This window comes from Muscardinus avellanarius (assembly GCF_963383645.1).
Source record: "Muscardinus avellanarius genome assembly, chromosome: 16".
In the NCBI taxonomy this organism is placed as follows: domain Eukaryota; kingdom Metazoa; phylum Chordata; class Mammalia; order Rodentia; family Gliridae; genus Muscardinus; species Muscardinus avellanarius.
Window position 1 is genome coordinate 16,770,172 of NC_137802.1, and position 16,482 is coordinate 16,786,653.

At 54.5% G+C, this 16,482-nt stretch overlaps 2 protein-coding genes across 3 annotated transcripts in view; both read right to left on the reverse strand.

The window, feature by feature from the left end:
* Positions 1–11,362, reverse strand: part of LOC308275080 (polyunsaturated fatty acid lipoxygenase ALOX12-like) — a gene marked incomplete at both ends in the record, with an annotated part of 176,883 nt that extends 165,521 nt beyond the window's left edge. Inside the window, 2 exons of one of the 2 annotated variants that reach the window (XM_080713100.1) lie at positions 10,959–11,157; positions 11,228–11,362. In XM_080713100.1, the coding sequence (XP_080569226.1) occupies positions 10,959–11,157; positions 11,228–11,362 (334 nt within the window). The remainder of the gene's footprint in view (positions 1–10,958; positions 11,158–11,227) is intronic. The other variant, XM_080713099.1, reaches the window with a different exon arrangement.
* Positions 1,368–9,266, reverse strand: LOC308274984 (polyunsaturated fatty acid lipoxygenase ALOX12-like; the record flags this gene model as incomplete). The annotated part of the gene is given in 14 exon segments (XM_080713004.1): positions 1,368–1,547; positions 1,669–1,839; positions 1,962–2,062; positions 5,018–5,139; positions 6,304–6,473; positions 6,721–6,807; positions 7,353–7,562; positions 7,838–7,894; positions 7,898–7,981; positions 8,393–8,533; positions 8,537–8,553; positions 8,759–8,862; positions 8,951–9,073; positions 9,166–9,266. Coding segments are annotated over 14 exon segments (1,668 nt in total).
* Positions 11,363–16,482: the final 5,120 nt, after the last annotated feature.

The following is a 16,482-nucleotide window of genomic DNA, read 5'->3' on the forward strand; positions in this document are numbered from 1 at the left end:
CAGCTTTGTTTGGGATGCATTTCAGGCTCTGTTGACATAATTATCTATTTTGATTTTCATATATATATATATATATATATATTTTTTATTTTTGCAGTACTGGGTGTGCCTTCCAGCTATACCCCTAGCCCTATATTTTTATTCTTTTTTTTTTAAGGGTCTGGGGAATGGAACCCAGGGGCATTCGACCTCCGAGCTACACCCCCTGCCCTATATTTTTATTCTTTATTTTGAAACCGGGTCTCACTGAATTGCAGAGGGCCTCACTAAGTAGCTGAGGTTGCCTGTGAACCACGATCCTCTGGTCTCAGCTTCCCGAATGCTGGGATTACAAGCGTGCGCCACCACGACCGGCCTCCTATTATTTTAACAGGTCATTTTGCAGTTTCTGATATTGACCGACTGCAGATCTCCAACTCTCCCTTGGCCAATCATGTTCGCGAACATGGATGTCAATTATGAAGACATAAAACAAATGAGCTCACAATGTATAAAATGACCAGTTGGACATATCTCATGCAAACCTGAGCCTGTAATCCCAGTACTTGAGAAGCAGAGACAGGATCGTAGGTTCGAGGCCAGCCTCAGCAACTTAGTGAGGCTCTCAGCAACTTAGCAAGATTCCATTTCCAAATAAACAATAAAAAAGGGCTGGGGGTTGTAGGCGGGAGATAGAAGGCCCCTGGGTTCCACCCCAGTACTACACAACACACAAGATGCAGACTTGGTTTCAGATTAATATTTTATGTAAATGCAATGTGATTTCAGTCAAAGTTATCATGGCATTGACAACCCAATTCTAATACAACCCAATTCTAATCCAAGAAAAGCCAAAGCAGGTCTAACGCACGAGTTGGATATGTCTGTCTTATCAAATGGGGGGCAGTGTGAGGCGGACACCCCCGCGGTTACGTCAGTGTGGGGCAGGAAGGAGGAGAGACAGCTGGCGCACGGTCTCCTGCGCGCAGGGCAAGTGGTGGATGTCAGCGCTGGAGACGAGCGGGGAAGGACGGGCTCTTCAAAAACAGCCCGGGGTGAAGGAGCAGCCCCGCAGGGAGAAAGAACACGGGGCCAGCTCTCTATGGCCAACCAGGGAAAACGGCGCCCCACATTACATAACAAACGGGTAAAGCAAATTTCCAGGGCTAGCAGAAAGCGACAGGAGTGGACAGCGGGTTTCTGTAAAGAATGTAGCTCCAAGTTGAAGACCATTCTCACAGGGGACCGGGAGGCGAGGCGCCGCTTGGAGCCAGTGGAATAAGTAGTCATGTAGGAACTCAGGAGCAGAGCGCCAGGCCACTGAGGCCGGGAACACAGCGCGGGCGGCCGTGCGCCCCTGGCGGCCCAGTCGGCGGGGAGCAGGGGGCTCAGATGGTGACGCTGTTTTCTATGTGGCTGGGCTTCATGTATTCGTAGGGAATGTCAAGCTGCTTATTTCGGGCCACGATTTCCCTTTCCAGGCCCTCCAGATCTGTTTGAAATCTCCTTAGCACGGCCTTGGGCTCAGGGCCTGAGAAGTATTCCTCTTTATGGTGCCCCAGGGGTACCTGAGGCAGAAGCGAAGGGTGAAGGGGGTGCTAATTCCAAGAGTCGGGTCCCAGGACACAGCCCCTCGCCCGGCCTTCCCTGTCCTGTGTGGGTGCCCCAGGTTCAGAGGTTCCCCCTCACCATGTCCGGCTGCCGCCGGCTCAGCAGCCATGTGCCGGCCATTTGAAGACAGGTCTGCCAGATGTCAGGTAGCGACCTCATGACGGTGTCCATGGTCACAGCTTCCTTGATGATGGGTGGGGCCATCCGCATGGAGCACGGACTATTGGGTATCCAGGTGTGCCAGTCCAGCTGGGGGACGAGGAGGCCGCACTCACTAGAACCTTGACCCCGGGACGCGGGTTCCCAGCTCTCCTCAAGCGCCCCTCGGCCAGTCCCCTGCCCCAGCGCCCCAGCCTCTCCGCCGTCCCTACCTGGCCCTGGTTGATGGCCGAGTGCTGGGCAGTGCACGTGAAGATGCACATGGTGAGGAAATAACAGAGCTGATCCCGAGACTGGAAGGAGGCAGGGAAACCTAGGAGAAGGGACAGTGTTTACCAGCCGCAGCCTCAGAGAAATAAGTGCTGATGTCTCTGGACGCCCAGACCCTAGAATTAGTGAGCATGCATTCATTTACTCACGAAGTACTGAACTACTGTGTACCAGGCCTTCTCTAGGAAATATGATGGCGTCCAAAACAAATTCTCTGCTTTCTCCTTCTCTCCCCTCCCTTCCTCCCTTCCTTCCTTCCTTCCTTCCTGGAATCGAACCCAGGGTCATTCTACCTCTGAGATAGATCCCTATTTCTTAATTTTGAGTCAGGGTCTCACTAGGCTGCTGAGGGTCTCAGTAGTTGGTGAGGTTGCACTGGGACCTCTGGTCCTCTGTCTCAGCCTCCCAAGTACGGGGGTGACAGGCCTGCGCCACAGCGCCCAGCTCATCTGTCTCGTGTGGTTTAGACTCTAGCAGGAGAGAAAGATGTTAAGCAGAATGGTTAAGTTATACAGGATATGTCAGTGATGAGTCTCAGGAAGGGCAAGGTCGTGTGTTTTCTTTCCTATGTGGAAGCGAGAGAGAAATTGGGAAGCTAAAGGGACCTCACTAAATGAGGGGAACGCCAGTGGGAAAAGTAGGGCGGTGGGAAGGGAGGAGAGGCCTAGGGAGCTGAGAAGCGCCGAGTCCATGTATGAAGCTGTCAGTACCAACCTCAGTACCACGCGCAGGGCGGGGGCGGCAGCGCTGGGATCTGGAGGGAAACGCCAAGGGCTCTGTGCCTGTGTCTGTCTAGACCTCGCTATGGCGTGTGGTGGTACGTCATTGTCACACATCATCAGAAGCAGTAAAAGCACAATTTAAAGAAGAGTAGAAGGGAGGCGGGGAAGCAGGGAGGGGGCCGGCGGTGGGCTAAGGGTCAGGGCAGTGCCGCTGACCATCACCCATGAAGCGGGGTGCTGCGGCGTCCCCCCTGGGCACCGCGGGCACCTCACCCAGCTGCCCCACTGCTTGAGCATCCATCCGCATTTTCCTCTGAGAGTGGGGATAATAGGTCCTGGATCTTAGTGGCCTGGGGCGCCCCCGCCCTCACAGAAGCAGGGTGGCAGGGCGGGGGGCGGGCTTGGTGGCATCTCAGCGGTGGCCAGTGCACTGCAAGGGCTTCCGCTGGGTCATGGCCCGGGCCAGGAGGTGCTGCTGGGGAAGGCGCGTCCCCGGCTGTGGCCTTGGGGTTCCACATGGTTCCTGCTCCCTTGCTCTCTCTCGCTCCGGCCTCCATGATGTGAGGAGCGAAGCCTTGGGCCTCCTTGTCTTCCCTTCCCCTCCATGCCCGGGACCTCTGTCCCCAGCCTCAAGGACTGAGCCCCGCAATTCAACAAGGAAACCACGAGCAAATACATCTTCCTTCCTCTGAATTATTGTATGGTCAGATCCTTGGATTCTAGCTGTGAACGTGCTGATTCATGTATGAATGAGAGCATCCACATCAAATCCCTCAGTGCTGTGGCTGCTGTTACTGCGGTAGGACTTGGAGGGCGAGGAGGGCTAATACGCTGTGTGGTCACATATCCTGTCCTGGAAATGTGGGGAAGCTGGGTGTGGCGGTGCACACCTGCCCTCCTAGTACTTGGGAGGCCAGGCCAGAGGATCGCAGGCTTGAGGACAGTCTCAGAAACTTAGCAAGACCCTATTTAAGAAAAAAAAAAAAAGGATGGGATATACCCTGGAGGTAGAAGTCCCTGGGTTCAATCCCAAGGTTAAAATAAAGAAAAAGAAGAAAGGTTAAAAGTCACAGGGTAAAGCAGACATCCAGAGAGATAAAGGTAAAAGGCTTTAACAGACATTTCCCAAAGGGGGCTATCCCAATTGCCATTAAACCAAAGAAAAGGTACTCAGCTCAGCTAATCACTGCGGCAGTGCAGCCTATGGTAGGCACCTGCCAGATGGCTGCAGTGAATACAAGGGCAGGAGCAGGTGTCTCACGTGTGTCACAGGATATGGAGGCTCTAGCTCCTGCTCTGCTGGCAGGAGTAGACATGGGTGCGGCCACCTGGACCACAATGCACTGCGAGCCTGAGTGTGCACACTCCTACGCCCCCCTTGCACCTCTAGGGCCTTTGGGGCACGTGGAGACTGCGGGACAGCACTGAGAAGGACCACAGCAATGCTGGTCCTGGAAGGGCGGATGTGGTGGGGTTTGGGGAAGACACAGTCCCAGGCCCTTCAAGGCACGATCCCACGCGTGGGGAACCATTGGTTAGTGCTCTGTGCATCCCCAGGTCAGGTGCCCCAGAGGCAGAGGATGGGATTCACGGCCCTGCTCTGAAGCGCATGTGGGCAGGGCTGAAGGCCCAGGTGTGATGTGCTGGGTGGCCCGTGTGGATGAGAGACAGAGGACTGTGAGTGTGGGTGGCTCAGGGATGTGGGGGGCATAAAGGCAGCGCCAGATCCTAGTGAGGAGAGTGGTTTGGTCAAAGAAACCTGAGCCCCAAGAATCGGGGCACCGAGTCAGGTTTGAACTGATGCATGTATCATACCAAGGCCGTACCTAGAAACTACCTCGCACTCTAGCAAGTGGGCAGTGTGCCGGGGCTCTGCACGGTGGACAGCACACAGGGCAGAGGGAGGGCGAGCCAGGGTGGGTCACTATGGGCCTGGGGAGAAACGGCACATGATGTCTTCTGCTAGGAAGGCAGGGCACCATGAAGACAGCCCTGAGCCCAGTGGGAACCCGGCAGCAGCGCTTCTGGCTGTGCTTCCGGCCAGTTGGCCCAGCCCTGGCAGGTCCTGGGCATCGGCGACTGCAGCTGGGGACAGGAGTAGGGGCTGGCAGCCAGGGTCTCTGAGGGGACGGTCCTTGGGTGTCTAGCACTGTGCTCAGTTTGGAGGTCCTGAATGATTGGGAGGCTTTCCATGCATAGGGGAGGGGTGGCAGGGGTTGGGGTCCTTCCCCAAGGGCAGGGCGTCCAAGGACTCCTGTCTCCAGCATGGATCTTACCTCGGTCCTGCGCCTGGCACAGCCCCACCTCGGTGATCTCCCGACACCAGGCCTGCAGCTCAGGGTCCCCCTGCACCACGTCGTCTCTCTGGTAGAAGAGGCGCACGATGCCCTCCACGTACCTGCCCAGAGACGGGAGCTGAGCTCTGACCGCAGGAGGCCCAGCCTCCGCCCTCTGCTCCTCTTTGCTGGGGCCTCTGCCCAGCGCGCTCGCCTGTCCCTGGTCAGATCCTACAAGACTTGGTGCTGGGTGCTGGCCAGGTCATGGACACACTCGGTTAAAGGACACGTCAAGTCAGTGGTTCCAGGAGTCGCCTCCACGCTCCTGGCTGCTGGCTTCTTGGTAACAGTCTCCAGTTGGACCAGATCTCATGATTACCCGCTCCACTTTCCCAGCTCCCGACCCTTACCCCTGTCCCTCCATTTTCCATTTCTACCCACCCACCATCTCCTCACTCTTTTACTCTTCCTTTTCCACCCTGCACTGGGACTAAACCCAGGGGCTCTCTACACCCTAGCTCTTTTCATTTTTATTTATTTGGATTTTTGGAAGTAGTGGTGATGGAACCCAGGGGCATTCTACCTCTGAGGTACATCCCCAGCCCTATTTTTTATTCTTTTTTTTGGTGGTACTGGGGGTGGAACCCAGGGGCTTTTCTACCTCTGGGCTATACTTCCAGACCTACTTTATACTTTATTTGGAAACAGGGTCTCACTAAGTTGCAGACAGCCTCACTAAGTAGCTGAGGCTGGCTTCGAACCTGCACGATCCTCCTGTCTCAGCCTCCAAGTGCTGGGATTACAAGCGTGCGCCACCACGCCCAGCTCTATTTTTTAATTATTTATTTTGAAACAGGGTCTCACGAAGTTGCAGAGGGCCTCACTAAGTGGCTGAGGCTGGCCTCCAACCTGAGATTCTCCTGTCTCAGCCTCTCAAGTACTGGGGTTACAAGAGTGTGCAACTCTGCTTGGTTTATTAAAAAAACAAAACATTGAGACAGGGTCTAAGTTGCCCAGGTGGCCTCAAACTTGGAATCCTCGTGCCTGAGCCTCCACAATTGTTGGAATTACTCTGAGTTGCCCAAGCTGGCCTAGATCCTGCAATCCTCCTTCAGCCTCCCAAGCCCCTGGGATAACAGTCGTGCACCACCTCCCTGTTGCTCTCTGCACCTTCTTGTTTTCAGTTTGTATTTGCCCCATGCTGACCTCAAGCCAGAGTGCCGCCCTGGCTTTTTCCCAGGGGCCTCTCACCGCCACCGTCCATTTCCCAGCTTCCTCTCACCCACCGGGCAATGATCTCCCAGATCCTTAAAGCATCGTGGGCATAGAGTGCATTTGGGATTCCCAGCAGGCCCCGGTCAGCCAGGTCATCAGGAGGACAGAGGGAGCGATAGGTCAGCTGAGCCAGCGCCCGGCGCAGCAGCTCTATGTGGCCCCCTCCACCTATGCTTCCCGCCTGGGAAAGAGAAATTAGAGCTTAATTAAGGGGGAGAACAGGGATGCAGAACCACGGCAGGTCATACACTGGGCTCAGAAATGGGGTGTTGAGATTTACAGCTGGGTATAAAAGGGACAGGCTCATGGGCTTAATTTAAGGGTTTGGAGAGGACACTCACACATAATTAATTGGTCTTGGATCCTGAGAGTGTCAGTAGGTTCATAGAGTTATGGAATAAAGCTGTTTATGCCCCTTTCCTTCTTACCCTATCAAATATTCCTCCATAGGAGATGAGAGAGGATCTGGCCCGGGCGTTGATTTCCACATTGTAGCGGATATGGGGGGCCAGGAGCTGGGGTGGAGGGGGTTAGAGGGGCGGTTAGTAGAGGCCATGCTTGGGTGGGTCCTTGTAAAGCCTGGTCTCCAGCAGGCCTGTTCTCCTCCTGAGGCATCTGTCCCTGCCGCTGCCTTGACAGGTAGGTCTTCTGCCTCTCTGAGCACCCGCTCTCCAATTTTCCTGAGAGTCGGGCTCTGGGAAGGAGGAGCTTGAGACCATGCTACACCACTAACTTTGATTCTTGCCCAGGAACAAGTACTGAGATGCAGGCATGCCCACCACACCCAGCTTTTTTTTTTTTTTAAATAGGTCTCACTAAATTGAGGAGGTTGATCTAGCACCTGTGATCCTCCTGTCTCAGCCTCCCATTATTTTTTATTTTGAAACAGGTTTTCACTAAGTTGCTGAGGCTGGTCTCGAATCTACAACCCCCTGTCTAAACCTCCTAAGTACTGGGATTACATGTGTGCACCATCACACCTAAGTTGAAGACTCAGGTTTTTAAACCCCCCTGTGGGCTTCGCCTCTCTGAGGTCTGAGATGGGGCTCGGAGCCTGTACCTTGAAGACGGGGTGCAGTCCCGGGAGGCACCGCATGGTGGCGACAGCGATGACCTCACCCAGCAGGTGAGTGTTCATCAAATGATACTGGAGCTCATGCAGCTGGAAGTCTGCGCTCCGCACCCAGCACTTGGCCAGAAGCCAGGCAGGCGGAGGGTCTGAGGGCAGGAACAGCGCTGGGGTGGGAGAGCTGGAGCTGGGGGGCTGGAGCTGGAAGAAAGAGGAACCGAGCATCGTGGACCTCTCGCCATCTGCAGGACACCAGGCTCCGCATCCGAGGGCAGCGGACACGGGGAAGGCCAGCTCATTGCCTTCCAAGAGGCTGGAATCCAGCAGTGGCATGACCAGGTTGCAAGCAGTCAGGGAAGAGACAGACCGGCCGTTCTCCACGAGGGAGGGGAAGGGGGAGAAGAGGCAGGGTCTCTGTCCCCAGGCAGAGGGCATGTGAGTGGGGCAGGGCATTTGAGAGGGGTCCCGGCACTCGCCTGGATGGCCATGGGCAGCAGCTTCCCACCCGGCTCCATCCTCAGCAGGACGAGGGGCTAGGCCAGGTGCTGCTGCTCTCCGTGGATCACGTTGCCTTTGATTCCATCCAGCAGGACAAAGTCAACCTCAAACAGGGCCCCGTTCTGGGGAAAGGAGGAAGATACCAGGTTACGACTCGCCCCATGAGGGCCGGAGCACAGGGGAGACAGGAGAACCCCATCAGGGCTCTCGCCATCATCCCACATCTGTAGCCGAGGCCCAGCAGAGCCGAGGGCAGCGACCCGCACACAGGTGCAGACACCTCATTGTGCAGTGAGGAATACAGTCCACTGGGGCCTTCCCCAGGGACGAGGAGGCGCCTACGGCAGAAGTTGGTTGGCAGAAGAGTCAGCCCATCGTGTGCCATGGCTTAGCTGGACCCCCTCCTCCTGAGCTGCCAGGCGCCTTTCCTAAACATCTCCCAACGGTCCATCCACTTACTTGCCTCTCTTGGAATCTTCCTTTCCCGGCAACAGTGCCAGGGAGGCAACACCGAGTCTGGAAGAAGGATATACCTGGAGTTCTTTCTCCAGATGGGCCTGAAGCTCCTCCATCCCCGCGGGCAGCACCAGCCTGCGGGGCAGAGAGGTGGCGCGTCTCAGCAGCATGGGGTTGGCGCCATTGAGGAACTGGTAGCCAAAAATCTCATCCTCCTGTCAGCAGCGGTGAACCCTCTCTGCAGGTGGGAGGTGGGACAAGGAGGGAGGAGTTAGCTGCTGTCCCTCCCCTCCGGGCCACCCAGGGACACAGACTCCCTCCTGCAGCCCCTTCTAGTCACTGCGGAGGCCTGGGTGCAATCACCACGGAGTTGTGGGGATCCTGACGTGGTGGTGGGTCACCGAGAGGCAGCCAGGGGTTATGGAGACCTGGGGGTCACTGACCAGTGAGGGCGCTCTTCTGGCCCCAGAAGATCTGATCATAGTCTTCTAGGCGGTTCCAGGGTCTTGGGAAGGTGTAGACAAGCTTGAGTGCGACCTCCAGGGTCCTGGGGCAGGCACAATGGCGACACCATCAACTTTCCACGTTTCACTTGTTGGGGGTCCGCCAACCTCACCCACCGGCCCCGTTCTCACACTACATTCAGCGCCCACTCGAAGTCCTGCTTCTTCTCCTCGTGGAATCGTAGGTTCAGGGGCAGGTCCTCCTTGCGGTCGGCTGCGATTGTCAGGGGCAGCCCTTCCCTCCAGGTGGTCCAGCTGGCAGTGGGGAGAGAGCTTCAGGCGGGCTCTGAGGTGGGCCTGGGACGGAGCGGGTCAGGGAGGGCGGCGCTGGAGGCTGGGGCGCTCACCCGTAGGTCTGCTGTCTCTCCTCCAGCTCCTGCTCGCGGTGCTCCCGGAAGACGTCCACGGAGTCCCCTGCCAGGCGGGCTGGGGACACGAAAAGGATCATGGACCACACGGCCCTTTCCAGCCCCACACGGCTCCTGGCTGGATTCCAGCCCCATTGTTAATGTCTTCCCTCATAGTTCTTTCCCTCTGTCTGTCTCTCCTGAGTAATTCCTGGTCACTTACTGTGTCTGCGCCCGGCCCCTTTCTTGATTTTACCAGGCTTAGCTTTCACATTTGTCCTGAGATGGAAGTCCCCTGTCTGTAGCCAGGAGTGATGGTGCACACCTGAAACCCCAGCTACTCAGGAGGCTGAGGCAGGAGGATGGCAAGCATTGGCCGGTGTGACCAATGTGTGGGACCTTGTTTCTAAATAAAATAAAAAGGGCCAGGGAGGTAGCTCAGTGGTAGATGCCCTGGGCTTCAGTCTTCAGCAACAAAACAAAACAAAATTTAAAGTCCCCTGCTTGCCAGCCTTTTTTCTCCTTCTTTCCCAGCTACTTAGTGTGACCCTGTTTTAAAAATAAAGAATAAAAAATAGAGCTGGGTGTGGTAGCGCACGCTTGTAATCCCAGCATTCGGGAGGTTGAGACCAGAGGATCGTGGTTCGCAGACAGCCTCAGCCACTTAGGCCCTCCGCAACTTAGTGAGACCCTGTTTCAAACTAAAAAATAAAAAACAGGGTAGAGTATGTAGCTCGGAGGCTAAATATCCCTGGGTTCCATATCTAGATCCGCAAAAATAAATAAAAAAAATAGGAGTGGGATGTGGCTCTGAGGTGAGTGTCTCTGGATTCAACCCCCAGGGCCACTAGGTAAATACCTAAATTGATTCCTCTCCCCACCTGTCCCCGTTCATCCTCACCTCTGAGTCCTCCTCAGCCCGCCAGGCCCACACCTCCCCACATTCTCACTCTTCCTTCTGCTGGGCTCCTCTGTCCAGGTCTCTGTGCGTTCCTTCACCTGTCTTCTCAGTGGCACAGGTCATGTTAGGCACACGGACCCCCTGGCTTTCCCTGGAGCCCCATCCTCCCTCTGATGAGGAGGTCCAAGTGTGGTGCTCAGCTTGGCATCTCGCCTGGCGGGAGCGGAGCTCTCTGTGGCCCCTCTCCCTGGCCCCACCCGGCGGCCTCAGCTGCACCTGCTCAGCTGCTGCAGGTCTCACAGGAGTCTCTCGGCTCTCTGTGCCAGTCCTACTTGGCCGGCTCCCGTCTTGGGGACTCTGGGGGCAGCACATCCTGCCTGCTGTCCTTCAGCCCACCCTCCTCCTGGCTGCCCTCACAGGGGTCATGGCGTTTCCCCAGCCCTCCCACCTCCTCCCACTCTTTCCCTCAGTGGCCTCCTCTTGGTGCCACCGCCTGCTGCTCTGTGGGTCCTCACCTGCCCCTGCTCTAACCTGTTCTGAGTCACAGAGGCATCGCCTGCATTTTCTTATTTTTCTATTTTGGTGCCGAGGATGGAACCCAGAGACGTTCCACCTCTGAGCTGCACCCTCAGCCCTTTTTATTTTGCAACGGGGTCTTGTTAAGTTTTGGAGGCTGGTCTTGAACCTGCGACCCTCCCAAGCCGGGGATTACTGGGGTGGCCCCCGCGCCGGCCGAGCCCTCCTCCCCACAGGATGCTGTGGTCCCTCTGCGTCTGTCCCGTCCTGGTCCTCACGCTCTGGGCCTGGATCTTCAGAGAACTTTGTGACTGCTTCTCCCTGCCCCCCCCCCCCGCGACTCTGCCCCCGCCCGCCCCGCGCGGCCCTCGCTCACCGGTGCCCTCGGGCAGGCGCAGCGCCCGCTCGCCCCGCACCCAGCGGTAGCAGGGGAAGGCGGCCTCCGCGCCGTCGGGGCCCCGCACCGCCACGCGCTCGCAGAACCACGCGTCGTCCAGCAGCCAGTGCAGTTTGCGCAGCTCCACGAACCGCAGCGGCCCCAGGTCCTCGGGCGCGTCCAGCACCTGCTCCTCCTCCTGCGGGCCGGCCTCGGTCACCGCCGCCCTCCCCGCCGCCGCCCGCCCGCCCCGCCCCGCCCGCGCCCACCTCGCCCCGCGCCGGCCGCGGCCGCAGCTCCAGCTCCGCCGCCCCGCGCGCCCCGACCAGCCGCAGCCGCACGCGGTTGTGCGAGCCCGAGAAGAGCGCGGCGCCCGTGGCCACGCGGACGCGGTAGCGGCCCATGGCGCCCGCGGCTGCAGCCAGGCCCGCCTGCCCTGCGAGCTCCCGCCGCCCTAATAAAGCCAGCTCAGGGACCCGCCCAGGCCCACGCGTCCCAGCGCCCGGCGGCCGCGCCTCCTCTCTGCACCTGCAGCCGAGGGGCCTCCAGGGGCCGGGAGCGCCCTGGAGGGGGCCGGGGGCCAGGGTGGGGCTTCTCCCCAGGCCGCGCTCCTGGCCGCCGCTCTGGTCCAGGAGCACAGGCTGCACAGCGCAGACAGGGTCCTGGGGCCAGTGCGGATCTTTCCAGCCTTGCCCAGTCCGCTCGGCCTGGCAGCCTTCCTTCCTAGCCCAGGGCCTGCCTCAGGCTTTGGGGATTAGTGGTCCAGGGAAGACCCTCCGGAGACTCTTCAGAGCTGGGGAATAGCTAGTGTTCACTAAAAGACACCTTTCCATCTTCCACCCTTAGACAATAACAAACCATCCCTTCCCCCTTTTGTCTTCTGTGCATCCCCCTCTTCCCAAGGAAACAACCATCGGCAATAGTTTGATCCTTTCTGCTTGTAAAAATTGCTTCTATATAGTTCTAGCCATTTCTTCTACAAAATAAAGGACTTCACTGTGTAATGCATTTCCCCCTACACAACTAACAATGCATGATGGGAATATCTTCAGATCACCACGCGGAGATCTGCCTCTTCTCTTCAGTTGCTTTAAGGACTCACCTCTTGATGGGTATTCAGGTTGTTACCAATACTTTCGGCAAAGATGGGTGCTCTAACGAATACCTTTGTGTGCATACCTCGTGTAAAGGAGCGTTTACACTTACAGTGCAGATCCCCAGAAGTGAGACTTCTGAGTGAAATGGTGACATGTTGCTTCCCAAAGTGGACTGTGTTTTTATATATACTTTTTACTTTGGTGACTAAAGAACCCATATGAAACACAACATAGACAACTACATAACTGTGAGTGGTGTGAGAGTCACCCGGCAGCATGTTCTTATTAGGAGTGTTTACTTCTAAGTACCAAATGATCATAAAATATAAAGTATATATTTAAATAAAAACTTCCAAAGTTGTTATTCATAAGTGCAAGGAGCTATCCCTCTATTTTATATACATTTTCATGATGTCTGTGTATATGTATAACTAAGAAAATTGTCATTTTTATAAATGTATACTAAATCTAACAGTTCATTTAAGTATTTCAAGATTTACGCTTTTCCCAATAAATATAGTTAAACATTTTAAAAAGCTTTCTCAAAAGACTGTGGCAGGGTTTCAAAAGACCGCACAGGGTTTCAGAATGCCCCCTTTCTCCGAATCCTTACCAGTAGAATCTTAGTTTTTCGTTTTTGCCAACGGGTGGATGCAAAGTGTTAAGCACTACAAAGGGCGGGGGCTGTCCTTGACCGCACAGCCAGCCGGTCCCTGTGGCTGTTTGAGGGACGCTGGCAGAAGACACGAGACTCCACATTCAGACACAGGCCTTGTCATTCCTCAGAGAGAAAGCAGTGGCATGTCCTCCTGGGTCCAGCTCCCAAGTCCCCTGCGAGAGATGCGGCGGGCCGAATGGGTGGCTGCACCTACAGTGGCTGCTTTACAGGTGAGACCAATGGGTCTGCGGCACTCAGTATTTTTGTCATGAGCAGATTCAAATCCACCCCAGGTCTGGGGGACACTGCCTTTCCTCTCACAGCTGCCTGTTGCAAAAATAACCTTGAGAAATGGCCTCAGTAAAGAATAGTCAGGGGCTTGCATTCCTAGAGTATCCAGCAAGAATGTTTCTAAGAACTCAGGGCCCCAAAGATTTTCTCTCCAGTAAAAAGTATTCACTTAGTTCCTAAAACTTCCAAGAGCTACCTACATAAACCAGCCCAAGTTCTTGGCCAAGATTTGCTTCCCCATATTTTGAGTCTGCTCTGGGTGTAGAGATGCTCTCCCTAAGCGGAAGAGAAAAGCACAAAACCGTGCAGGGCGAGAACTTCTGCACAGATCCAGGCGGTCGCTCACTGAGGACCGACAGGTTCCCTGCACCATCTTGACTCTGATGCTCCAGCCGCAGGCCTGTTCTGGGCTTTTTGGCCCTGGTAGACCTTCAGCATGCGTGGGTATACTGGCCCCTGAATGTCCAGAATCCTCCCAAGGAAAAAGGAATCCACTTGAAAGTGCTCAAGTACCAACTAGTAAAGACTCTTCCATCCTCTGCTTGTGAATCCAGCAAAAACAAGTGCTCCCCACGGAGTCAATGCCAGTTCAACATATTGACCAATTTCCAACTCAGAATCTTCCCGTCAAATTTCCCTTCTTAGAAATATTTCAAGGAGGGATGCGGTGGTGCAAGCTTGTAATCCCAGCATTTAGGAGGCGGAGACCAGAGGATCCCGGTGCACAGACAGCCTCAGCTACTAAGCAAGGCCCTTTGCACTCAGTGAGACCCTGTTTCAAAAAATAAAAATACTAAAAATTAGGGCTGAGAGTGTAGCTCGGATGTACAATGCCCCTGGGTTCCATTCCCAGTACTGCAAAAAAGAAAGAAAGAAAGAAAGAAAGGAAGGAAGGAAGGAAGTTAAGGAAGGAAGGAAGGAAGGAAGGAAGGAAGGAAGATTGATTCCAGATTAACTGGGCGTGGTGGCGCACACTTGTAATCCCAGCACCTGGGAGGCTGAGACTGGAGGATTGCAGGTTCTCGCCCAGCCTCAACTATTCAATGGGGACCTCCACGACTTAGTGAGACCCTGTTTCAAAATTAAGAATAAAACAGTGGATGAGCAAATAAAGGGACTTAACTGAGGGGATGTGAGGTAGGAAGAGGAAATTTATTAATGTGCATGCTGTGCATTCACAAACACATCAAAGTCAGTCACTAAGTCAAACATGAGAAGGAGGGAGGGGCCCGGGGTGGGGTGGGGATTGGGGAAGGGCTAAATGAGTGCTGTGTGCCTCCCCCATCTTGTACTCCATTAAGATCTATGACCACAATGCAGCAGTAAAAATTAAGAATAAAAAAGAGGGCTGGGTGTGTAGCTCACAGGTAAAGTATCCCTGGGTCCAACCCCTAGTTCCGCCAAAAAAAGAAGAAAGAAAAAAAGGATGAATGTGACTGAATGAATGTCAGGCATGAACACATGGAGGGTTTTTGTTTTGTTTTGTTTTTGTGATACTGGGGATTGAGCCCAGGGGTGTTCTACCCCCCAGCTACGCCTCCAGCTCTACTTTTTTATTTTTTTAAATTTTGAGACAGGGTCTCACTAAGTTTCTGAAGCCCTCATCTTACTAAGTTGCAGAGGCTGTCCTCAAAGCAGCAATCCTCCTGTCTCAGCCTCCTAAGTGCTAGGCATACAGGTGTGTCACCACACCTGGCCGTGGAGACATTTTGAGTCAATACAGAAGACGTTCAGTAGAGCAGAGGGGGCAGATGCAGCAAGACGTGAGAGATCAGGGAGGATGTGCTTGAGGATGGAGGGATTTGAAGATGTGTGGGGGTGTGCAGCGTGGACGGTGAAGGTCGGGGAGGCTCAGGGTTGAGACAGCAGCATGGGGAGGCGGGAGAAGCAGAGAGGGCCGGGAGCCGTGGCCTCCTGGGGCAGAGAGAATTTGTAAGAGGAGCAAGACAGGACAATCCGCTCTCCTGACCACTGGTGTTTGAGCAGCCCAAGGAAAGGCTGCGACTCTGTGTCCATTAACAGGATCCATTCTTTCCACAGCCTCTTCCCTAGGCATGGGTACTAGCTGAAGGAGGTGGGATTGGTTCCCTGGATACAATCGTCCAACCCCAGCACTCCCTCAGGAAAAAGTGGCTACGTTCAGGTTTCTAGTGAGAGTAAAAAATGAAGTTCAATTTAGTTTTCCTCTTCTTTTGTCCTGGGAATTGAATCCAACCCTTTTCATTTTTATTTTTTGTCTTGAAACAGGGTCTTGCTAGGTTGCTGAAATCGCCCCACTTGCTGAGGCTGTTCCGCAGCCCGTGATCCTCCCGTCACGGACTCCCAAGTACTGGGATCACAGGTGTGCACCACCACGCCCGGCTTGATTCACTCTTTACGAGAATGGAGCCAGGTGGCTTATGTTTTTATTTGACCACAAGGATAGACGTCTGTGCTTAGTTCTGTACCAAAGCTTCCTTTAAGATGTGGGCTCTTAAGTCCCTCAGCCTGCTTCATTTCCTTCATTATGGTGAACCAATCCCTCAAGGAGCGACACGAGAAGATCCCGTGTCCCTTCTGTGCTTCCCAGCCTCAGTGACAGAACGAGCTGGTCTTACGCTGCTGCGGTTCCAAAGGTCTTGACTTGGACCCTGCTATGTATATTTTTCAATTAGCAATACTTGCGCCTTGGATAAACCTTACTGGCCATGATACTGCCACTGTGCAAAGCTATTTTTCCATTACTTAATTTTTCTCCTCATACAAAAGGTGTGAAATCTTCTTAAATTGGCAAATATAAACTTGAGTTACAATTCTAAAATCTAAGTGTTTTCTGTGTTTGGATAAGAAGAATGAGAGAGCTCCATTGTAGTTACTCTTGGGGTATTTCGGGACAAAGAAAACCCAGCCCAACAGCAAGGAACAGGCAGCTGACTGGGGAGAGATCCTGTGAGAGCCAGGAGGCGCCTCCTTACAGGCAAGGGGCTTTTCATGGGGCGAGGTGGGGTTCCAGGAGCAGTCCTGTAGGCCTCTGGCTGGTGTACTGTGGCCAGGGCATCTTGGGCAGGGCAGCGGTCAGGGGGAGTTTCTCTCTGTTCTATGGTTCTCAGTCCTCCTCCGGCATGACCTCTTGGCCAGGCTGCACAGAGGCCACAATTACACCAAACGTTGCTTCGTAGAATATATTTCTGGGTTGTTATGGATATGCTTTCCTTGATTTTTTTTTCTGTACTGGGGACGAAACCCAAAACATTCTACCTCTGAGTGAGACCCCAGCCCTATTTTTTTCTTTTTCTTTTGAAACAGGGTCTCACTGAGTTGCAAAGGGCCTCACTACATAGCTGAGGCTGTCGGAGAACCATGATCCTCCTGTCTCAGCCTCCCAAATGCTGGGATTACAAGCCCACGCCACCACGCCCGGCTCCCTTGGTTTTTAAACCACTTCTTCATTTTGATATATTGCATTCTCAGAAGTATCTATTTTCTGAGTTTTGTTTGG